General features: G+C 36.8%; 5 protein-coding genes across 7 annotated transcripts; 2 read left to right on the top strand and 3 right to left on the bottom strand.

The window, feature by feature from the left end:
* The first annotated feature begins 3,372 nt into the window (after window positions 1-3,372).
* On the top strand, window positions 3,373-5,165 carry LOC106299315. The gene has a single exon (XM_013735425.1). It carries the CDS (start codon window positions 3,382-3,384, stop codon window positions 5,128-5,130), a length of 1,749 nt encoding a protein of 582 aa, XP_013590879.1. The 5' UTR covers window positions 3,373-3,381; the 3' UTR covers window positions 5,131-5,165.
* A 4,122-nt stretch (window positions 5,166-9,287) lies between these two features.
* LOC106299543 lies at window positions 9,288-10,300 on the bottom strand. 2 transcript variants are annotated; one of them, XM_013735619.1, is made up of 2 exons: window positions 10,231-10,300; window positions 9,288-10,157 (listed from the first exon to the last, which is right to left on the bottom strand). In XM_013735619.1, the coding sequence occupies exons 1-2, from the start codon at window positions 10,231-10,233 to the stop codon at window positions 9,384-9,386; spliced, it is 777 nt and encodes a 258-aa protein (XP_013591073.1). In that variant the 5' UTR covers window positions 10,234-10,300; the 3' UTR covers window positions 9,288-9,383. The 2 variants fall into 2 exon arrangements, with proteins under 2 accessions (XP_013591073.1, XP_013591072.1); XM_013735618.1 differs by having other exon boundaries at window positions 9,288-10,160.
* Window positions 10,301-11,835: 1,535 nt separating this feature from the next.
* On the top strand, window positions 11,836-14,118 carry LOC106300114. The gene is made up of 4 exons (XM_013736190.1): window positions 11,836-12,486; window positions 12,847-13,278; window positions 13,361-13,685; window positions 13,770-14,118. The coding sequence occupies exons 1-4, from the start codon at window positions 11,998-12,000 to the stop codon at window positions 13,910-13,912; spliced, it is 1,389 nt and encodes a 462-aa protein (XP_013591644.1). The 5' UTR covers window positions 11,836-11,997; the 3' UTR covers window positions 13,913-14,118.
* A 668-nt stretch (window positions 14,119-14,786) lies between these two features.
* On the bottom strand, window positions 14,787-18,647 carry LOC106300113 (cyclin-dependent kinase G-2). Of its 2 annotated transcripts, XR_001261975.1 has the most exons (7): window positions 16,637-18,270; window positions 16,128-16,263; window positions 15,955-16,043; window positions 15,650-15,761; window positions 15,442-15,548; window positions 15,182-15,358; window positions 14,951-15,084 (listed from the first exon to the last, which is right to left on the bottom strand). XR_001261975.1 is itself a non-coding variant. In XM_013736189.1 (6 exons), exons 1-6 carry the CDS (start codon window positions 18,268-18,270, stop codon window positions 15,259-15,261), a joined length of 2,178 nt encoding a protein of 725 aa, XP_013591643.1. In that variant the 5' UTR covers window positions 18,271-18,647; the 3' UTR covers window positions 14,787-15,258. The 2 variants fall into 2 exon arrangements, 1 of the variants encoding a protein (XP_013591643.1); XM_013736189.1 differs by having other exon boundaries at window positions 14,787-15,358; window positions 16,637-18,647.
* A 1,872-nt stretch (window positions 18,648-20,519) lies between these two features.
* Window positions 20,520-22,256, bottom strand: LOC106298314. The gene is made up of 3 exons (XM_013734415.1): window positions 21,175-22,256; window positions 20,999-21,080; window positions 20,520-20,865 (listed from the first exon to the last, which is right to left on the bottom strand). The coding sequence occupies exons 1-3, from the start codon at window positions 21,936-21,938 to the stop codon at window positions 20,650-20,652; spliced, it is 1,062 nt and encodes a 353-aa protein (XP_013589869.1). The 5' UTR covers window positions 21,939-22,256; the 3' UTR covers window positions 20,520-20,649.
* Window positions 22,257-24,454: the final 2,198 nt, after the last annotated feature.

Genomic DNA, 24,454 nt, shown 5'->3' on the forward strand with positions numbered 1-24,454 from the left:
GTCCTTTGTTGCTTGATCGGGAACGCCTTGATCGTCGGATGCAAGCTGTCTGATGCTGTCGCGAACGAGGAAAAGGTCGCGTGCTGGAGCTTCTCTCGGGTCGCGAACGTCTGAGGTAGGATCATGAACGCCTTGGGCTGAAGCTGATCGGGGACGCGAGCTGGAACAGATGCGGGAACAAGAGACGCGATCGGGGTTTAGGGTTTGTCTGATCGCCGGCTAGGGTTAGGGTTTAGAATTTTTCGATTTGGGTATTAGCTTAGGGATTTAGAGTTTCGTGCTAATAACGTGTTATAAAAGTAATGGAAAAATCTATTTTTATTCATAACATAGAGGTTCCTTATATAGGAGATTACACCGTCATAGATAAATGAAAAGATTACAAATCATAATCTCGTGGTTATGAGTCATCCACAATCTGGTTCATAACCGTCTTAATTATCTTATTAATTATTGAGATTTTAGTTTTTAGTTTATTTTTTTTTTAACTGCTTAATCAAACTTGGGCTTCTTTCTGATTTATACATTTTTATTTTTTTAGTAAGTTAGATGTCTCACTACAACTCACCGGTGGAAGTGGCCGTACCTATATGTAGTGGCTTTATTTTTGCCAATTTCTCAATCATCTTCACGTCCTGAAAAAAAAAACTACTAAAGCTCTTAGGTTAATTTCTTAATGTTTTTTTTGAATTGTAATTTTCTAGTTAGTTTCGGAAGATCATCGGATATTCAAAGGGATTGGAGGCAGAAAGAATGAACACACTGAAACTACTGCTATTGTGATGCTAATCAGGTTAGAGATAAGGTTGACATGAAATTTATTTCTTCTGCTGCACATTTGTCGGTGAGAATCTTGTCACTTGGAAGAGCAAGAAGTAAAAATTTGTTTCAAAGTCGAGCATTGAAGCTGACCATTAAACCATGACAAACACTACTATGAACTCATATGGCTTAAGACTCTTGTTCAGGATCTCGGAATCAAGACTCCTCACACCTATCATCATGCATTGCGACAATCAAGCAGATATTTACATTACCTCGAATTAAATCTTTCATGAACAAGTCAAGTATATTGTAAAATTGACTGCCATCATATCCGTGATATAGTGGACTTTTGAATCATATCTCCAATTTACACTAAGAGACTTCTGATAAACTTGCGGACATTTTCACCATGACTACAAATTTAAGGTGGTGCAGCCATATTCAAGGACCACTCGGTCTACCTGATCCTTGCCATGATCCCCTTGACTGTGGAATCGATACTCTTTTTTGTTTGCCATGATAGTCTTTTCTCCAAGTGTTTTGTTGTGAACAAACGCGAATTAATTCGAAGAAAGCAAAAAAGAACAAAAATGTAGTGAGACAAATACCCGTTTAGAGTTTCATATTATTATGTGAATGAATAAACTTACAAACCCTTAAACCCATATTTTTAGCAGCCTCAAAACCCGATTTTCTTTTTCCTATAGGAATACATACTTATCTAGAAAAAGCAAATTTTTCTAAACCAACGAATGATGGGCTTTTACTGGTGCACGGAGAATTAAAACACCTCAAAATGCAACATGTTTTTATACTAAGGTTTTTAACAAGGTGGTAAATTGGCATGATCAGCAGTCTAGCAACTGTGCTATACATGGCTGACACGACAGAGCAAGAGCAAGATGTTTCATGCCTTTTGATTCTATTCAAGCTGTTTCATGCCTTTTGAATATTTTATTAATAAATAAATAAAAAATATTAAATATTAAAAATAAATAAAATATTCAAAACAAATCATAGAAAGTCATAGAAATTTACAAAAAAAAAAAGATTCACTACAAATATTTATATTATCTTATTAATAAAAATAAAAAATGCAAAAATCAAGCATAAAATTATATATTGTTTTATAAAAGCGACTAAGAGCATAAGTATCTCAGGTTTCTAAAAGAGGTTTTTGAAAAAATGTGGGCCCCACTGACGCATGGGTCCCACAAAAATTTAAAAAACCAGTCCCCAAAATTACCAAATAAGGATCGGTCTTTGGAGAGTTTTTGCATTGTTTGCGGGCCCCACCGACACGTGACGGCCCGCAATTGGTTTATTTTTTAATTTTTTTTTTTTTGAAAACTAAAAGAAAAAAAAAATCTTAAGGACCCCATTTGGGGTTTTACCGATAATCATGGTCTAAGGATTAGCGTGCATTGAGGGCTATAAACTAGCCACCCTCAAGCTATCATTAGTTTCTATTCTTCCCTTTAACAATTCTGAACTTTCCCAAATCCAACCAACACACACACAAAACATAACATATAAAACAAAGATCCAAAATAGCAGTCAGTCTCTGGGTTATGATTACTCTAATTCAGATTAGAAAAAATTCATTATCTTCAAATGATTCTCATGAACCAAATCAAGCAAATAATATAAATATTGTTTTGTGAATTTTTTTTATTTTTGTGAATTTCTATGACTTGTTATGATTTGTTTTGATTTTTTATGAATTTTAATGAATTTTTATATTTTCTGTATTTTTATTTTTATAATAATTTTATTAATAAATTTTTTTTGTGAATTTTAATCACTTTTCATGATTTATTTTGAATATTTTTAAGAATTTTATATTTTCTGTATTTTTATTTATTTTGTTAATACAATAATTTAATTTTTTTGTATTTTTTTTTATTTTTTGTGAATTTTTTAGTGACTTTAACGATTTTTTTTGAAATTTTATGAAATTTTATGAAATTTTATATTTTCTTTATTTTATATATTTATTTTATCAATAAAATAATTTAAACTTTTTGTGATTTTTTTGATTTTTTGTGTTTTGTTTTCAATTTTTTATGAATATTTTCTGTATTTTTATATTTATTTTAGTAATATAAATAATTTAAAACAAATTAAAAAAAAACCGACACGTCATCGATTTTGAACAGTGTTGGTTACCGTTTTGACTTGATGTATAAATAAGTCATATTGAAGATTTCTTTTGATATAAGTGTCATTTTGGTGGTTTAAAATGCTTGTAAAATATTCTGAGGGTTTAAATTGTAAGTAACTGCCACCCGAAAAGTTTTTTATACGATTTGAAACATAAGGAAGACTTAACATTTGAAATATAAGTTGCATAAACGTGCATAAGTAAATAAAAGTGTTTCCCTCAGCACTTGCTTTTTCATTCAAAAAAAGAATAATCAATACTTAAAAACTCTTACATTTGTCCAAGAATCTGATTCTTGCTTTGTTGTGGGGAAGTTTGAAATGAACATAAATTGCAATACTTGGCGTGATATGCTGTCTTTGTAAACATATAAACTATAGCCCATTATAAATAAAGAAGATTTAGTTATTCTCATAAGTAAACAATAAATCTTTAGACCAAAATAACTATACATGGATCCTCTTAACCATGTTCCTTCATGTCTTCTCTTGTGTCCAACAGAACGATATGAAAAAGAGCATACCAAACCGGCAAAAACAATTAAGGGGGGAATAAGCTTTCAGTTCAACTATCGCATTGTCAAAAGTTCCAGGTTCAGTGAAAAGTCTGATAATCTTCATTCTCTACTTCGCTGCAGCAAAACAGACAATGAAGAATTATATTGTGATGCTTGTGGCATCCGGATCGTAATAGATACCTATTACTTCTGCAGCCACTGCAATCGAGAGTACCACAACGAATGTGTTGAGGCTTCTTCCATTTTCCATTTCTCTGGTCATCCAAAACATCCTCTTCAACTTCTCTGGTCTATGGAATACCCTAACCACATTTGTTCTTCTTGTCAAAGATACAGTCGTGGTCTATCATACTATTGCCTCATTTGCGACTTTTCACTTCATGTGACTTGCTCGAGAAACCTAACACCCCTTGCTATAGACAATCCGAAAAGGCATAAGCATACCCTCCATTATTTTCCTAGGAGACTTGCTTTGGCTTGCGATGTTTGTGCATTGGTGGAGGATTCGGATCACTTATACGCATGTCTCCTATGTGATTTCTTTGTTCATAAAAGTTGTATGGACTTACCATTTGTCATAAAGGTATCTCGTCACAATCACCGTCTTGCTTTTGCTCCTAGTAGTCCTTTCAAGGCTTCGGCTGATTGTAGAGTTTGTTATGAAAAAATAGACATAAATTACGGAGAATACTCTTGCGTGAAAGGATGCGTTTATGCAATGCACTCTAGATGTGCACTACGACGTGACGTGTCCGACGGTAAAGAACTTGAAGGAGAGCCTGAAGAAACATATGAAAATACTAAATTGTTTGAAGATAAAGGTGATGGAGTTATACTGCATCAGGGTCATCCTTGTCATCAAATAAAACTTGAAAAACAATTCCATGATGAAAACAAGCATTGTCAAGCGTGCATGCTTCCGTTCTATGGTGATGGTAATGTGTATCGTTGTATGCAATCATGCGATTTCATTTTACATGAATCATGTGCATATCTTCCCCGGGTGAAACAATTTATGCTACATGTTCATCCATTGATTCTAGAGCTCGCGTATACCACAAGTTGCTTCATGTGTAGGAAATGTGACCGTAACTCATGCGGTTTCGCGTATGTGTGTCCGATCGAGGGGTGTGATTGGAAGCTAGACACGCTGTGTGCTTCTATTTGTGAGCCGTTTAATCATTACTCTCATCCACATCCCTTGTTCATAACTTGTGGTGAATACACAAGCATGTTGTGTTCCATTTGTCAATCATGGCAGGAACAACCTTTAGATTGTGTTGAATGCAGTTTTGTTCTGTGTTTTCGTTGTGCCACTCTTCCACATAAATTAAGTTACAAGCATGATGAGCATTTGCTCGTTTTTTCGTACAAAGAATATGCAGATGATGATGAACTTTGCTGGTGCGAAATATGCGAAAAAGATGTAATTCCACAGCAAGGATTATATGCATGCAACGAGTGTGAAGTCACCCTCCACGTCGACTGTCTATTGGGAAGGGATCTGCATATGAAATCCGGACAAACTGTTGTTACATCTAACAAGGAAATGATTCATTATCTTCCAAACACTTATCCAACTCGACCTATATGCAAAACTTGCGGAAGGCATTGTCCTTACAAAATAATGATAAAGACATCTGGTGGAGACCTATTCTGTTCTTATACTTGTTATGAAGAATAATGATTTGATTGAAAGTAATGTTGTTGCGAAATCAGTCCGACGATAATCTCTAGGTATGTAGAGATTTCTTTATAAGTTAAAGCTGTATCAAACAATATGTTATCAGATATTTCATGTTTTCTTTTTTTCTCTTATTTATAACTATCATTTATCTAGCTCATGATCGTTAACTATATGTAACCACCTCGACAAACAAAAGAACGAAAAAATATTTGGATTCCCAGTCTCAATATTAATGACTTGTTGTCTCTTTTTCCATCGTTGATGCAAAAACTCATTTCTGAGTTTAATTGGGTCCATTTAAAGCATGGGCACATTTTCTCCCGATTTCGCACCAAAACCTCATCTATCACCGACTTTTTTTTATCAACCTCTCACCGACTTTCTTAGAGCAACATCAACGGTATAAGAGCAACATTATCAATGGCAACTCTTAGCAAACATCTTAGAATATTTAATGACTTTTTTTAGTCTAAGAAGTTTTGTAAGATACTTAACTAAAATACTACATTATCAATAGAACTTTTCGAAGGTTCTTAGGTTAAAAATATTATTTTTATTTATAAATAGTAATTAAGATATATCCATTTATATTCAATACATTAAAAAAAAAAAATTTATTTTATTAAATTAAAATTACAAACATTTTATAACATTCCATTTAAAAAAAATTAAAATAATAGCTAACACACATTTTATTCAATTCACAGAAATTTAAAAATCATTGGTTATTTGGAAAATGTCCAAATTTAGCCCAAATCTTTTCAATCAAATCGAATTTTAATTGTTCATGGGCTTGTCTGTTACGAACGCTCGATCGACGATCCATTGCAGTGCCGAGATTTGAATTCGGAGTAACGGTGAATGTATCCTCTTCTTCGCTTTCTTGAAATTCTCTCTCGTTATACTGAGTGAATGTTGAACGTTCATCTTCGACAATCATATTATGGAGTATGATGCATGCTTTCATAATATTTGCTATTTTTTCTTTATCCCATAACTTAGATAGATTTTTCACTACGACAAATCTAGCTTGCAGAACTCCGAAGGCACGCTCCACATCTTTTCGAACAGCTCCTTGGGTTTTAGCAAATAACGAATGTTTCTCACTTTGTGGAAGTCGGATAGACTGAATAAAAGTCGCCCATTTCGGATAAATACCATCAGTGAGATAATATGCCAAATGGTATGGATTACCATTAACATAGAAGTTCACTTGTGGCGCTATTCCGTTAATAATGTCATCAAAAACGAGTGATCGATCGAGAATATTAAGATCGTTCATAGTACCTGGAGCTCCAAAAAATGTGTGACATATCCAGAGGTCACTTGAAGCTACCGCCTCCAAAACAATTGTTGGTTTTTCGGTTCCTCGTGAATACATTCCTTTCCAAGCAGTGGGGCAATTCTTCCACTCCCAATGCATACAGTCGATGCTGCCAACCATCCCCGGAAATCCACGTTGTTCTCCTATATAGAGAAGTCTTTGCAGATCCTCATGTGTGGGACGGCGGAGGTATTCATCACCAAACAAGCTGATTATTCCGGCGGTAAAATTGTGCAAACATTTCCGAGCTGTCGTTTCAGCAAGCCGGACATACTCATCAAGTGAATCAGCTGCACCGCCATATGCCAACTGTCGAATTGCTGCAGTACATTTTTGTATCCATTGCCTTCTCTCCTTAGAGGCAACTGCTGGGTCTTCACGTTCAGGTGGACCGTCAGGTTGTTGTGAACTATAAGGAGGTATCTCGGATGGATACTGAGTAGAAGGATAACTTCCATACTGAAAGTTTTGGCTATGGAGAAGATAGCTATAACTAGGGGACTCACTATAGGGATTCAATGGATTCCTTGAATCCATTTCGATTAGAAGGACAGGAATAGAAAAGAAAGATACGTGAGAGAAAGAAGAGAGTAAGGGATAACCACAACAAGGATTAAACTTGTTGCGGCTATTTAAAGAAATTTGAGAGAACAACCATCAGAGAGCTTAAATGTTTCTCTAACAATCAACTACCAAGGTCTAATCAATATTTATTACTCGGAAAATAAAGAATAAAAGCAAACAAGTAAGTAAATATGATACACATTAGTTACTTATACTCGTTACACATAACTAATCAATATTTATTACTCTTTCGAAACTAACTACAAAACCAAGCAAACTAACTACAAAACTTTGCCAAGTAACACTCCTTCGAAACCAAACTAAGTAAAAAAGTCAGTACAACGTTTTCATTAAATGTCGAAACCTACTTACTTCAATTTACACACCAACTAAAACAACACATGTCAATGATGAATCCAATGTATCTAAAACAACAAGTATAGAATCAAAATTCAGTATAGATCACAACATATAACGTGGCTCTCCATCAACTATACAATCAAAATTCAGTTCACTAATCAATCAAGCATATTTTTTTAACTAAAGTTCACTAATCAATTAAGCATATTTTTTTAACTAAAGTTCCCTAATCAATCAAGTATACGAAAAATTCAGTAAAAAACCTCTGCTTTACAATCAAAAACACAGATCACTATACAATCATATACAACCAAAAGGCGAATCACCAATCTATTTGTTTAAATGATTCCTCTATATAGCTAACGGAGGACGGAGAAAGAAGACAAACCTGTTGGTGACGGCGGCGGAGATGGTTTCCAACCGGAGAAAGAAGAGAGGCGAGATGGACGAGAATAGACAACGGCGGCGGAAGTACCCGTCGACAGCAAGAGAAGGAAGAGACGATGAAACCCTAACCCAAACTCCGCGGACCTTGATCAAACCCAAAGCATGCAAAATATTAGAAACACATAATCGATAATCCCAGAATTATATCCACAAAATCGATACGAGAGAGAGAGACAGAGAAGAGGGAGACGGAGAGAGAGAGAGTAATACGAACCTGGTGCAGATTCGATGCCGAGATTAAACGATCGATCGATGTGGACCGATGATTCTTCACTTCCAGTGAATCGCTGTCTACGGATCGAGAGAGAGAGAGAGAAGAGGGAGACGGAGAGAATAGATCCAGGGCAAAACGACGAGACCCTCTACCGCTTCACAAAACGTATCATAGAATGACACGTGACAGAAGAACGAAGTCAAAAAACTTCTTACCTAAAAATCGTCTCCTTCATTTAACTAGACTTTATATTTAATTTTGGGCCAATATTGGGTAAGGATCGCCCATAAGAAGTGTTCAAATGTCTTGATAATGTTGCTCTAATACCCGTTTGAGGTTCTTAATGTTAAAATATTAATATTGTTATAATTATCTTATTAATTATTTAGATTGCTCAATCAAAAACTTACATATGTATCATAGGTTCTTAAGGGTTTCTAGATATTTAGATTACCTTGAATTAAATCTTTCATGAACAAATAAAGTACATTGTAAAATTGACTCCCATCATATCCGTGTTAAGGTGGAATTTTGAATCATATCTCCAACTTACACTAAGACTTCTGATCAATTTGCTGACATTTTCACCAAGTTTAAGGTGTACAGTCATATTCAAGGACAACTTGGTCTACTTGATCTTTGCCATGATCCCCTTAACTGTGGATCATTCTCTTTTTCTTTCTCTTTCTCTTTCATGAAGATATCTCATTTAGTTGTTAACAACTATTTTCTTCTTCTGTATATTTGTATCATCTTTTACAATTTAGTTAAGTGAATATATAGATTCGTTTTTGTTCTATTCTCTCTATTTTTTCTATTACTTCCGCTTATTTCTACAGAAACTGTATCATCACAATTAACAAAAGGCATGATCAGCAGTCTAGCAACTGTGCTAGACATGGGTGACACGACAGAGCAAGAGCAAGCTGTTTCATGCCTTTTGATTCTATTCAGTGGAAGAGAAAGTCTTGTATCCAGATGGTGCTTCAAGAAGGTGTGATACCATCTTTAGTGTCAATCTCAGTGAACGGAACTTCTAGAGGCAGAGAGAAGTCTCAGAAGCTTCTAATGATGATGTTTAGGGACCATCAATATTAACATAACAACACAAGCGTCTTTTCAAAGCATCCTTAATCACAAGCCTATTATGTTTCTATGTTTTATACAAACACACACAAAGATTGTGGTAAATATGATAATTACAAAGATATGAACATAAAAAGTTACAAAAGTTGACTAGGACAATATAGTTTATTGGTTTGTGTTGTTGTTGCTGTTGTGTAACCAACCATCCTTATATTGCTACAGAAGAAAAAAAAAAGACAGAGTTAAAAGGACATCTCATGTAGTGGTTTCGTAGGAATCAGAACGAGAGCATGTGAGCGAATCAGCGCTTCTGCTACTTCTTTTGATGGGCTTCGTGATCCAACCGTTCTCAAACATTTCCATAATAGGATCGCCGCCGCCACTGCTGCTGCTACGACCTGTGCTTCCTCCACCATCTTCTCCGCTGCTTCCTCTCTGTAACGCCTCCTTGTACGTCACTTTTTTTCCCTCATCGTCCCCTAACTTCATCTTCTCTTCTTCCTCCTCCTCTTCATAGTTTGATCCTGTTCTGCTGAAACTCCTATCCACTGTGATCTCTTTCTCATTTGCCCCCTTGTTCTTATCTCTCCAACGTCCCAACACGTTCACGAGAGAATCGAGGCAATAAATGGCGTGGATCAGGATCCAGTCTAGCCACGCGGCTCTGCTCATCAAACATGGAAGCCTCTCAAGAACCGCGTCTAGTTTCTCGGGAAGAGACTCTGATGCGATCAGCAAGTCGGAGATCTTGATGAAGGCGAAGGTGGAAGAAGGAAAGTAAGTTTCGACCGTTTCTTGCAACGTTAGGATGTGATCGTCGGCTACGGAGAGAATGGCGAGAAGGTGGCGATGGAAGGGACTTGTGATGGACGCGAAGAAGAGAACGAGCTGGAAGAGTTTCTGGACAAGGAAAGAGGCTGGATTCTTCGAAGTCTTGGTTCTTGTGTAAACGACGCGAGACGTGGCGAGTATTGTAGCGCCAGAGGTCTCAAGAGGTCGAGGTCTTCGCCTCCTTCTCGCTGGTTGGTCCTGCTAAAATGTATATACATTGTAATATTAACCAACATGGCAAGAGAGTAGGAACAGATAGAGAATTAAATACCATCTTTTGAGGATTGAATGCTAATGCAGATTGAGATGAAAATATATTTTGTGAAAATTTTGTAGATATTTTTTTTGTTTTCTTTTTTACTTTGGTTATGTTGGGTTTGAACGTTTTATACGTACCTGCTTTAGCGTCAAAGGAAAGTGAGCGGTTAATCTTGATTTCAGCTACAGCGCTTTTTGAATCAGCGGTTATGCTTTTTCTTCCTTCTATCTTCGGACCTTTTTTGTCCGGCCCACTGGCCCATATTTGTGGAGATAATGATATTGGGTTGGATGATGAACTTGTATGGTTGGATAATGATTCACTCGTGTTACAAATAAAATACTATATTTTAAACAAAACTTGGCACTTTTAAAGTTTTAATTAGATAAATAACTTATCAACTGTACTTAAAAGCTTCATCCTTAACATGATTAACCCGGAGTTATTCGGATTTCTTAACTTCCGCTAAAAACCCCACTCTAAAAACCCCAGATTAATTATGGTAGCATGTTTATTGTTGGTCTCTTAGGTTGAGGTTCTTAGCTTAATATAACATACGGTCTCTTAATTTTTAACTAAAAAAACTAAGAGACGAGACCGTATTTTATATTACGATAAAAACTCCAATCTAAAAAATCTGTAATAAAGATGCTCTTGTATATATAGTTTCAGGACTCGACGACCGGCCGCAACTAAAGCAAGATGTATTAAAAGAAAAGGAGAAAATGACTGTTACTACTTTAATACATGTGAAAAAAATTAATGAACGGTAATATCATTATCATATTTAATAAACTAGCGACACTTTAAACCAAATTGCAATCAATAAACACAACCAGAACAGTCTACACAAACCACTATGCATGATTCTTGTCATCTTGTGCTGTCTTTGTAGTCGCAGTAGCTTTTCAACGATTCCAGATTGAACTATAATTCCAACTACCAACAATAAATTTGAACATGTCACCTAACCCGTATTTTAATAGCATAATCTTATCTCAAATCAATTTCTGAAGCAGACAAAGTTTATATGGGCTTAGTGTTCCTCGCTATAGTGTTTACTTTTTTTTTTTTTTCCGTATGACGTAAGAAAATATAATACTGATACGCTGAATAGTTTACGAGCTGGGATCTGATTCTCGAAGACTGAAACAACCCAAACAGGCCTGCTTCTAAGTTTTAACAAATAAACAAAGAAAAACTTGAGAAACCATACGTTGGCGATATTACAGAAAATCGAATCGGAATATTATCTGCAGATCATACATTCATACATCATAATATTTGTCATATTATAAAATCATAATATATTTTTTATTTTTTATTTAACACCATTAATAGTGGAAATACTATCATATATTAACAAAAAGAAACCATTGTTTTGTGAACCCAAATCAAACGGTGATTTACTATTACGAAGTGAAAATCAGCAAATAGTAAATACTATAAAGAAAGGAAAATTTATCCCAAATGAATAATCAGGTGGTACTGGTCTCACTGTATCAATTATGTTCCTCATCCACCATGATCGACCGTTGAAACTTAATCTTCAATCTAACGGCTTAAAAGACACAACGGAGAAACTAATTTTATAAACTTCCTCCCACAGCGCTAAATGCCAATCCCTCGATTCTTGGATTATTACAGTTTCTTAATTTAATTTTTCCGGTTCCCGATTTCAGATTAATCGGAATGATTTACAACCGTCGATCTGAGAGGAGAGATCATCATGCAGCAGGCGATTTTAAATGAGATCGAAGCCGCCATCGACGAGCTCCGATGTTTCCCCTTGCGGTGAATTTCTTCTACAAACTTATTCACTCTCTGATGTCGAGTGATCAACCACCCGAAACGCCGTTGCTCGATTCAAATCACGATCAAGAGCAACAACAACCTCTCTCCGGCGTCGTCGAGGACGAAGACGACGACCTCGGTCAAACCCTCCAATGGCTCGAGACCTTTCTGACTCTCCTTGGCTTCAACCAATCCTCCACGCGAAGCCTCGTCTTGTCTTGGATCGTGTTTTTAACGGTAGGGCTGGTGATTCCGGTGACAGTGTTGGAGCTTGGGCATTGCAAAGACTGCGAGAGGTATCAGTACAAGAGCTTCGAGCTCAACATCGTCGTCTCGCAAGCGTGTTTAGCTGGCGTCTCTCTTCTTTGCGTTTCTCATAACTTGAGAAAGCATGGGATTCGAAAGTTTCTCTTCGTTGATCAGCTCAGTGGTCGCATGGGACGGCTCAAGGCTCAGTATATTCAGCAAATCTCGGTGATTCTTTCTATCTTTGGTTCAGATTCTCTATGGGTTGCATGAAAGTTTAAACCTTTTTTTTTTGGTTTTCCTTATTCTGACAGATCATTGGGTTGTCGGAAAGTTGAAACCTTTGTTGTTTTTCGTTATTACAGAACACTGTGTTAGATCATGTGTTGTCGGAAAGTTAGAATTCTTTTTGTGTTTCCTTATTACAGAACTCTGTGATAGATAATGGGTTGTCGGAAAGCTGAAACCTTTTTGTGTGTTTTCCTTATTACATAACTCTGTGAGACTGCTGCTTGTACTTTGGTCTCTCCCCTGTTTTGGATTGAAAGCTGAAACCCTTTTTTTTTTTATGTTTTTCCTTTATTACAGAACTCTGTGAGACTGCTTGCACTTTGGTCACTCCCCTGTTTCGGACTAAAAGCTGTTCGAGAGATTATTCGGATGCTATATGTACCTCATGACCAGCCATGGCTCTCTGTTTTGATTCTCTTGTCTATGATCATGTCATGGACTTACTTAAGCACTATCTTTCTAGCTGCAAGTGCCATGTTTCATCTGGTCTGCAACTTGCAAGTCATTCACTTCGAAGACTACGCAAAGCTCTTGGACGGCGAGTCTGAGATCTCTCTTTTCATCTACGAGCACATCCGTTTGCGCCATTACCTCTCTAAGATAAGCCACAGGTTCCGCATCTTTCTGCTTCTACAGTTTCTGGTCGTCACGGTTAGTCAGTTTACCACGCTTTTCCAGACCACTGCGTATAGCGGACGTATCACGTATATAAACGGTGGTGATTTCGCGGTGAGTCAAGCTTTTGTTTCTTCTTCTTTGGTTTCTTGTTATACGGTGAGGTTAAAAGCTTGGAATGGTTTTATGTGTTCAGGTCTCGGCGGTGGTCCAAGTTGTTGGGATAATTTTGTGTCTGCACGCAGCAACGAAGATATCTCACAGAGCTCAAGCGATAGCATCAGTTGCAAGTAAATGGCATGCGATAATGTCTTGCTCATCTACAGATGCAACTCAGATAAGGACTTCTCCTAGTGGAGTTCACTTGGAGGCCACCACGAATCCCCCCATCTCCTTTCAGATTTCACATTCTGAGAGCGATGTGGAGTCAATGGATCACTACATGAGGATGCCTGCTAATAATAACAACCACTTTCCTTCTTACATGTCCATGTCCGCATACCACAAGAGACAAGCTTTTGGTGAGATGATTGTGTTGACTCTTTTTTACGATGTTTGCATCCAAACAAGGCATGATGGCTGATTATAGATGAATGTTGTTGCAGTGCTGTATTTGCAGATGAATCCAGGAGGGATAACGATATTCGGGTGGACAGTAGACAGGCATTTGATAAACACAATATTCTTCATTGAGCTCTCTCTCGTTACCTTTGTACTTGGGAAGACTATAGTTTTCAGTCCTGAATGACATAGGTGTATCATAAAACAGGTTTACCCTTTTTAGCCATATAGTAAATTTTTCAATTGATATGAGAAGAAAACTGGACACAACAGGCTTCTCTTTAATTTGTTTACGTCTAGTGTATAATAAGCTTTTTTTTTATGAGGTTTTTAGCACTACTACATACTCGTAGGAACCTTGTTACACGGTCTTATAAACTGTTGTTTTTAGCATCTCGAATATGGATCGCCACCACAATGCACTTCTCGTGTGTTCTTTCTTTAAACACTTGGCTATAGATTACCAAAGCACTCCAGCAAGTTGCATGTGAAATTATTGGTATATGTACAAAATCTGGGATAGGTTTTAACTCTTTTGAAAATGACCCGCTTGGAGCACCATTAGTAAGTGTCATGATATGTCTCTGGGCAAGAGTTACAGCTTGAATACTGCCATTCCCGGCTAGAATCATGGTAAAATGTCAAAATCGTGGAATGAGCACATGTACAAATGCAAGATACAGCTTTCAAGGATTCAAGAAGAGCTGGCTGGTTTATAAAAAAACTTATAATAACTTGCTAGCAAAAGCTTTTTTTAAAGGTTGAACAAACAATGACAATTTAGTTTTACGAATGAGAGCCTAACAAAGCGTTTCAAGGACTTAGGATGGTTTACTAAACGGTGTTACGAGAACCCAGGATTTACTTTATTTGCAGGGTTGGGTTGGGCTCCTAGGCGATTAAAGTATAAAAGGAATTCAAAGACGATAACATTTCTGAAGTTTCAAAGCAACCACCTGATCTTGAGGAACTATTTATACACTTTGGGAGGGAAACAAAATCAAAAGGCAAATTATAACCCTACAAACATTAAAGACTATGTAGTACCTTGTAGAGATTCATCGGCAACCATCTTTCTTCTTCAAAGACAAGACTGTCACCTCAACTGCAACACCAGTGTTTCTTGCAATCGCAATGTCAATAATACATAATAAAAGAAACACCGAGTTGATTACGAGGATTGTAGGTGAAAAGAATATGTTTTCTCCCTCAACAGCGATAAAAATAATAATAAACGGTTCAATAACACTGCTACATACATAAGTTTCAGTAGGGAATTAGTTTTTATTGTCATTTCACACCTTGTAGAACAAGCACTGTCAGAAAGCTGCAGCTCTATTAAACCTGCAAGGAATCCAGCTGGCGATAGGAGGAAAATCATCTTCACAAATCACCATGGACCCTCGAAAAGAGTAAAGAAAGTACAAATGATAGTCTGAGATACAAACGTTCCAACCTCCGTCTAAGCCAGCAGCCCTCGCCTTAATGTGGTAATTCCAAAGCATCTGAGAGCATCAATGGGTGAGTCATACTTCAGCCAAACAGACCACCAGACCCAAGTTCGGTTTGTGATAGATCCTTCCTACGTTGCTCTTGCAAAGGATCTGGGCTCTTTATCATCCTCCTCCCACGCCTTGGCACATAAAATAAAAGATAGAATTAGAGTCAAGTTGACCAGTGATCGTTTCAGTTTAAACAAGATATAGATCTACGCACCTGTCCTGGGAATGTTGAGCAGGGAAAGTAGGCATGAAATCTTTGGATTTTGGCAGAGGGACTTCACTAAACCATTCATGCTTAAGAGCGTCATCAACAGTTATTCTCTATAGAAAAAAAATCCCCACAGATTCAAAAATAAAAAAAAACTATCAAGGTGCATATTGGATGAGCATACATGCAATTGGTTTCATATATATTTTATTACCCTCTCAGGATCGTATGTCAGGAGCTTGTTCAGCAAGTCAAAGCCAGCGTCGGACAGAGTTGGTGAACCAGTAAATGAAGTGGCTGGAAATTTCTTACGTAATAGGTTGTACCTGAAAGAACAAGCTAGTGGTAAGAAGCACGACATAACAACTATGCAAAGCCGGAAAAACAAAAGAAATCACTAATGAACAAGAATGCCAGACCACATCACCCAAAGCTAGAAAGCCTGAGAACAATAGAGAGTTTCAGCAAATTTATACGAAGGGTATGCTTGCATAACAGATGAATATTACAAACACTTACTGATGCTTGACGAAGTTGACCTTGACTCCAGGCAGCTTGGAGAATCCAGGCCAAATTGATTCATTGGGAGTACCCAGGACTCTGAAAATCTGTAAATTAAAAGAAGCAATTCTTTATAAGCTGAATGTGCTTGGATTGCTGGAAATCCACGTCAAAGCCTGTGTTTGAAATACCTTGTCAAGTTGATCAAACTCAGTTTTACCATTGAATAATGGCGCTTTTGCTAATAGTTCTGCCATGATACAACCCAGTGACCACATGTCAATCGCTGTAGAATATTGTTTCGCTCCCAAGAGAAGTTCAGGTGCCCTGGGAAAATAAATGCAGTCATTGAGCTTGGTCCTGGAGGAAGTGATTATTTTCTATAAAAAAGGGAGAGTCAACACAAGGAACAAAACAAGAAAATAAAGCTGAAGGATGAATATTTCCTAATGTGTCTAGTTATGAATGGGCCATTATATGTGATGTCCAAGGTAATACCGCAAAAGCATTAGCATTCAACAGCTAGGCTAGCATATAATGAAACTATACTCAAAAGTGGAAACATAAAGATTTAAGTCAACCTCAAGACTCTCTTGAGGCTATACTAATGATGGCCAAAATTTACGGCAAAGTCACTGGAACTAAATTACCAAATCAAGAAACCTCCATGTTTAACTAGAAAAGGGTAAACGGGGTTTACCTGTACCAAAGCGTAACAACCAGATGAGTATATGGCTTCAGCGGGCTGCCGTATTGCCGAGCCAAACCAAAGTCACATATCTTCAACTCACCCCGATTGTTTAAAAGCAGGTTAGATGTTTTCAAATCTCGATGAAGCACCCAATTGTCATGAAGATACTTGACGCCTTCTAAAAGTTGAAGCATTAAGCATTTAACTTCACTTTGACTGAAACGCTGCTTCATTGTCTCCATCAATGCTTTAAGATCATGTTCCATATATTCCATCACCATAAAAATGCTATCAAGACTACTACCCACAACCACCTCTTTAACATCGACTATTGAAGGGTGATGAAAAGAAAGAAGAATGTTAATTTCCCGAAGAGCAGTCAACGGAAAGCCTTCTCTTTCTTTTTCCATCTTCACCTTCTTCAATGCCACAATTTCACCTGTCTTCTTATCCTTCGCTCTATAAACAACACCATAAGTGCCTTCATCTATCTTATTTAATCTCTCAAACTCATCAACACTTCGACAACCCTGGAGCATGTTTATACTTCTCAATGGAGGACCAGCAGGTTCAGGTGTCTCATGGCGAACATATTCGTCATCAGAATCTGTTTCAGTAAGACTGTCGCTAGTATTTCCTCTTCTGCGTTCCCCCTCGTCTATTTCCATATAGTCACCCTTAACAGCAGTTTTTTCCTCAAAATCATCTCTGCTTCCCGGCAAAGAATGGTGTCTCCTTTCATCGGAATCAGATGATCTACAACCTTCCCTCACAGACTCCCCAGCCTCAGGCGTTAAAGACTTATTGGGCAATCTGCCCTGAAGTAGTTTCTTCCTCCTTTTATCTATTTCCAATTCTACTATTTCACCCTCGTCAGTTGGAGAACTATTACCAGCAGCCCACCTAGAGGATGATATATGCCTCGTTGGCATGTTTTCCTCCTCATCCTGGTGCGTTGCATCCTCTTGTTTTCCATCCTTCCCAGCATTTGATGATTGTTCCACCACACACGAAGAAGATATCTCTACCGGAGATGGCAAAGTAGGAGCAGAAACCTCAAGAAGACCAACTTGCTTAGGATCTTCATGCATGTTACTCTGTTTAGGAGGAAAAGGAGAGTTGCCAACAGTATTGACACTAGGTGACTGGCTTGACCTCTTAACAAGTGGAGGTGGGGGAGGAAGAGGGGTGGCCTCCAAAGGTTTTTCATCTCTGTCCCATACTATTGGTGAAAACTTTCTCTTCTTTTCTACAGGGCTTTGAGCTCTATCCTCCACCTGCTTCACATCTCCATTACCTTTCACCACAGATTCAGACTCATCAGAGCCACTCTCACTAGAGAGCTCGCCCGGTTCCCTATCCACAGACCTAGCTGAAACTGAAAGCCCACATCTTTTAGGTCCACGATCAACAAAGGCTTCCCTACTGTTAACAGCTCCGGACCTCATCATACCTCTATCTTTACCGCTATCCTCGTGTCTTAAATTACTAACCCGTCCCTTTTCACTATCAACAGCACCGTTGCTCGCACGTTCACAACTCTCGTTTGAGTAAACACTATCACGCCTCGAAAATCTAGAATTCGACTCTTGGCGGCCTCTCAGTTCATGATCAGGATACCTAATATTCCTCCCAGCCGTCATATAGACAGTTTCAATTCCACGAAATCAAAGCTAAAGTGACTAACCGTGCTCAAATTCAGAATCGCAGAGACTGAATCTCGAGGTTTCGCCGGAAGAAGCAGCCACTCGTGTGATTGAATCGGTTTTGAATTGAAAGCAGAGCTTGTGATCTGAACCGCGAAACCCTAGAAATTGAAAGCGAGACCTGCTGGATAGCGAGGAAGAGAAGGGAAGATATATGTGAAGTAGAGATGGATGCAAAGCTCCGGTTGAGGATGTAGTACGGGTGGATACCGTCGAGAGGGGACGAGCAATGGCGGAGAGGAGACAAAAGAGAGGCGTCTCTCGAGTCGGGAGCTTTAAGGATGTATTCGTAAATTAGTTATCGATTTTTAGTTCTCTTGTATCAGTTTTTAGTATTGTACACCTCTGTTTTATTTGCATTGCTAAAAGATGCCCCTAAACCTTGTTTCTCTTGTGTCTGATTGATTTTTTGAGAAATTCTCTAAAATAATATTTTTAAGTTTTTGTCATAAAAATAGTTTTCAATGAATAAAATTACTAAAATACATTTTTTTAAAGGGTAAAAATACCTACAGTTAACTAATCAACCTAGGGTTTAAAGTTAAAAAGATGGAGTTTTGGGATAAAGTTTCAAATTTAAAAACGTAAAAAATAAATATTAAAAAAATTAAAATAAAAAAAATTATTTATCCATAAAAATTTAAAAATAACTATTTGAGAAAATTGCCCTCGATTTTTTTATTGTAGTCGGTTATCCACAATTTAGTTTTTTAATTCCTAAAATTTAAAATAAAATTAGAAACTGACAAAAAATAGAAACTTTTAACATTTTTTAATTATAAATATATTTGAACTTATTAATTTTTAATTAAATGAGATAGTTTGAATAGTAAAGTTAACACAATTTTAAAAGACAGTAGGCCAGATTTCAAAAAAAAAAAAAAATTAATGTATTAAATGAACAAAATAATTAATTAAATTATTAAATTGGATAGCAAAAAGGTTTGCATGTTAAAAAGCTTAACAAAATTTAATGAGGTTGTTTTATGGAAATTTGCCTCTAAGTAATAATTTATTTTGAAAAAACAATAAATAGATATATGAATTATATACTGAAAATAATACAATATAAAAATAAAATCTGATAATAATTTAAGTTAAATATTATATGCTAACTGAAGATTAAATACATTATTTTCTTTCTCAATGGTTAGATTTCTTATGATACTAATTGTATGTTTGGTTTGCAACTTTTCCTAAAAAATATAATTTCACATATCATACTAATGAATTATGTGTCTAGGTTCTTAAATCAGTGTTTGACTTCAACTTTGACCTCTTTAAATTCAACATTTAATATCATTTCAAATTATTGGTAATGATTTTTTTTTATATACGTGGAGATCCCACACGGTAAGCCCAGACTAATCTCCACGAGGCTTTCCATCCGGACACGCACGGTTATAGGCGGGAAGGTGAGCGGACACTCCAGCTGGAGTTCCATTACCGCTAGACCAAGAGCTCTTGGTTAAATATATGAATTTAATTTTGACCCCTTTAAATTTTACATTTAATATCATTTCAAATTATTGGTAATGGTTTTCTTTTCAAATGGTAATGGTTTTCTTTGTCTCTTTCATTTTAGCAATTCTCCACAACACCCATACCTAGAAAAATGAGAGATGCACTCTTCTCCATTAAATATGTTCTTTCTGCAAGAACACCCAAATTGGTGAAAATATTTAGATCAGCTGCTTGAACACATACAAAATTAATAACCAAAAACAACTGAAACCAATATGCAAAAAAAAAAATCACAAATCTTAATCCCTTCAACTTTCTCTGAGCTTTGTTAACCACTGGACTAAGTTGGTTGTGCAACAATCATTATCTATGTAGATCTTTTTGTTTTAGTGTGCATAATTCAAAACGTGCTCAACTAAACCTTAGCATGTGTTTTTTTTTTCTGTTCCTTTGTATTCTATCCTAAAAGACGTTTTCCAAGGATATTATGGTTCATTAAGAAAAGTTAGAACTGACAAAAGGCTTGAGGGAACTTTCCACCTAAGATAATTTATGTGCTAGCAAAGTTTTAGGTCTGGATGAGAAGCATTAGCTAGAAGGATTCTACAGTTTTAAGTGGCTCACAAGAGGGGAGGGTTAAGAGTTGGAGCTTCCAAGTTGACAAGACTTGTTACTACCTTTCTAATAATAATCTATGTTAGTTTTGCTAACACCGTTATCCATCTCTCCAAACTTTCTCTTCTATTATATCTACTTCCCCAGACAAAGCCGTTAGTTATTGCATCACTAAATCCATACACGGTTACATTCTAAAGGCAATAATGAGATCAATAAGTAAACACAAACTAGTGGCTACCAACATAGAGAGAAAGAGGGAATTTTAAAGGAGAAAGAAGAAGGCAAGTGGCCACTTCTCCTTATATAATCAGCCCTCTCCGATGTCCTCACCGCCTTCTCGTTCAGCTTCGCCTCCGCGTTAGCCCTCCTTTCCTCTGCTATCCTCTTTGTCGCGGCCAGCTTGTTCGCTAACTTCTCCTCCGCCCTAGCTTTCATCCTCTCCGCCTTCACCTACACAACATCCACACATTTTCTCAAACATTTTGAATTGTGCTTAAACCGATCAACAATGTTTTTGGTTTTATAAACAGAACCGAAACTCGGATTGAACACGTGTAATTTTACCATTGGATGATAATATTACCTCCATTTTTTTCATCTCCATCTCAGCCTTTCTCCTCTCGTGATTCTCCCAAGCTTGTATCTTCACTTCCTCTCTCTTATACCTAATCACATTCCAACGAAAATCAATCCTTAAACACTGGTCTACATAATGAAGCCACGTTAACACTAATTAAACCATCTATTAATGTTAATCACCTAGCCATGAACTTAGCGCGTTCTGCCTCATCCCAAGCCATGGCTCGAGCTTCCATAGCATTCATCCCCTTATTATCATTATTATTATCTCCAAAACTAATCTTCTCATTATTATCACTCGCTACGCTTCTACCCTCCGTCACCACTGTCTCTGTCCTCACCGCCTCGACGCCGTGAGAAGCTCTCACCGGTGACGTCACAGGGCTTCTCCCAACCGGCGTCGTGGCTCGAACCGGCGTACCCGTTCTAGAAGGCTCTTGGCTACCGATCGGAGTCATCTCAGTCCCCATGTCCCTCACACAAACCGATCGAATCACAGCCGTCGGATTAATAATACTCTCTTTCCTCCAAACCGAACCACCTGCTGGCTCTCCGCAGTCCACGTTCTTAGTCTCCACCTCCGGCCTTCCCGCCGCTCCGTCTTCTTCGTCGTACTCAACGTACTGATCCTCTCCTTCGCGTTCTCTCTGAGAAGCTGAAGCTATGAGTCTGAGATCATCGGCGTTCGAGTTTCTCGGTTTACAGTTCCTCGAGCTGTGGTGGTTCTTCTCTCCGCCGCCGCGAGCTAAACCAACGCCGGAGAGCCATTTCTGAGCGTCGTCCCATTTTGACGGTGCTGGTTTTCCAATGGTGGACCGGTGGTGGTTTGGCGTCCGGTTTGCACCTTTCTGAAACTCAAAACCGGTATTCCCATTTCCGTTAGAAATCTCCGGCGTGGCTGGTCCTAGCCAACCTTTGTTATCTTCCACTCCTTGAGATCTCATTCTCCTCGAGATAAATAAATGAAAGAAAATAAAACAGAGAGATCTTATATATTCAAACTCTTATAAAAATACAGTACTATAAGGTTTTTATACATCCATTTAAAAAGTTATGGACAGAGAAAGAGAGATGACTTTGAGGAAGTGAGGAAGATGTGGCGAAGCAATCAAAGAGTCGTCACTCTCTTACACCAAACTTGATGATGTGAGAGATTTAGCAGAGAGAGACCATTAATGCCAGATGGGTTGATGATAGTCTTTATAACTCCAATTAGTTCTGTCTTTTTCTATTGAAATGGCAAATACTAGTAATATACATAGCCCCAACGTTTTCTCTGTTTTTGTTTTAAGAAAATAGTGTAATGTTGGTTTTGTAATAAGACTCAGATCTGGTTCGTGATAACGCTGTGGTATTGATATTTTTTATATGAATAGAGCATTTTCAACGTACTACACCATTTTCTACTATAAAATTAAGTTTTTTTTTTATTCAACTTTGTACTCCACAGTATAGTAATCAGCAAAATATAAAATAATATATATGATTAGTTTTTATTTTTGTTAATAGTTTTCTTTTTATTTAATTATAAAAGTAAAAGTAAATAAAAATATTTTTAAGTGAAGTTTGAACTAAAAAAAATGAAATAAGGTTAGACCTTCTAGTCTCCTATAATCGAGTATCAAATTTTGTTCAATTGCTGATTTCGTATCCGCATTATTATGCCACTCATTGATTTCTATTTTAGATAATTCATACATTACATCACTTGGATTTATGTAGATTTGATTGGTGTAACGAAAATGATTGTATCGTTTTAATATCAATCACAAAACAATAGTTGTCTAATAATAGATAGAACACCTCACTTAGCTCAAAACGGTATCAATCACAAAACAGTATTGAAAAACGTTACATCTATCTTCAAAAATCTCTTATATATTTTTCTCTAGTATTTGCATAATTAGGCAACTACGTACCATTCTTTTAAATCGCTTGAATACTTCTTCTACGTATCATTAATCTGACTGTAAGTCTCTGAAACATCAGTTAACACAGAATCATATAGGCCCAGAGTTTTTATTTGTTTTCTTTTTAGATTTAATAGTGGTAATGGTTTTTATAATAATGTTCAGATCTGGGTCGTTCGTGAAAATGCTGCGAACACTGTTAGAAAATAGTATTATTAATAATCATGTGTACGTGGGGAGAAAGTGACTAAACAATCACCATTATAATACTACTAAATACAGTGTTAATAATATAAAGCGATGGTAATAATGCAAATGCAAATGCAAATGCAATGGGAACAATCACAAACAATTAGGAGGAATCTCGGATGAAGCAAAGAGTTTATGAAAAAAGTTAAAACTTCTAATGTAGTTCCCGAGAGTGGTGTTTTTTAAAGATACACTTGTACTTTTTAACGGTAACTTTAGAATCTTTGATTAAGATTTTAAAAGAAGGCAGTTTGGTGAAGACTATGGCACGTGTACGGGTAGAGATCTTGGAAGGAGCGGCGAGAGATGGGTTTTGTCGGTCCGGGCTGGGAAGAAAGGCGGGTCCGTGTTTGACTGACAAACTCACGTGGTCCTCCTGACAGTCCCCTCTACTGCTTGTGGACCGTCTTTGGTTTCTTATGGATTCATTATTATGGTACTTCTTTTAACTCACATTTTCTGTTTCTGCTAAGTTTCTAATTATTGATGAAAGAGTGTATTCAGTAGATGTAAATTGGGATGGATTAATGTATAAGAAAACAAAAATAATGCTGAACAATATAACATTACTTAAAGCAGTTTTTATTGGTTCATGTGCTTAGAAATATCATAGATAGAAACATGGTTTGTGCAGTTTTGTGTAGAATTTTATTTACAGAGAAATTTTAAAAGTTACTGTATCAAATTGAGTTTTGAAATTATTACTTTAGAAGTGATGTTAGTGGAATGTTAAAGTCCGGGCATAGATCATGGTGTATCAAATCGACAAGACCGTTCTTTGACATTTCCGTTTGTTCTTTCCTCTATAAATGTCCCCCTGCATCCAGAATGCTCATCCACAATCTCTTTCATGGGGACATAGACTAAACCTTTCTGTTGTAATCCTTCTTCATCCTCACCACATTATATACGCTTCATGGAATTTATGAGTAGAACCATTTAAAGTCACAACCTCTTATACTCCTGATGATGAGTCTTGAACTGGTGATCTCGGAGCGGCGACTAGTCGGAGAAGACAAGTATGTTCCCATGTCCATCTTGACGTATTTATTTATACTATAAATCTACGGATTCTTCTCAGGAGGTTGAATCAACATTAAAGGAATCTATATCCACCAAGTGGCATAGGAGACATAAGGTAACGCTAAGATATGTGATTAATGAGCCAAAATAAATTAGAGAAAATCAGCATTAGCTCCACATGAAAAAAACTATGTCCTATGTCCATTTCATCTATATTATTAAAAGAGAAGTACCCATTTGAAAATGTTCTTACTTCATTAATTAAACTCTTTTTTTTT

The sequence above is a fragment of the Brassica oleracea genome, chromosome C6 (assembly GCF_000695525.1).
Source record: "Brassica oleracea var. oleracea cultivar TO1000 chromosome C6, BOL, whole genome shotgun sequence".
NCBI classification, from domain to species: domain Eukaryota; kingdom Viridiplantae; phylum Streptophyta; class Magnoliopsida; order Brassicales; family Brassicaceae; genus Brassica; species Brassica oleracea.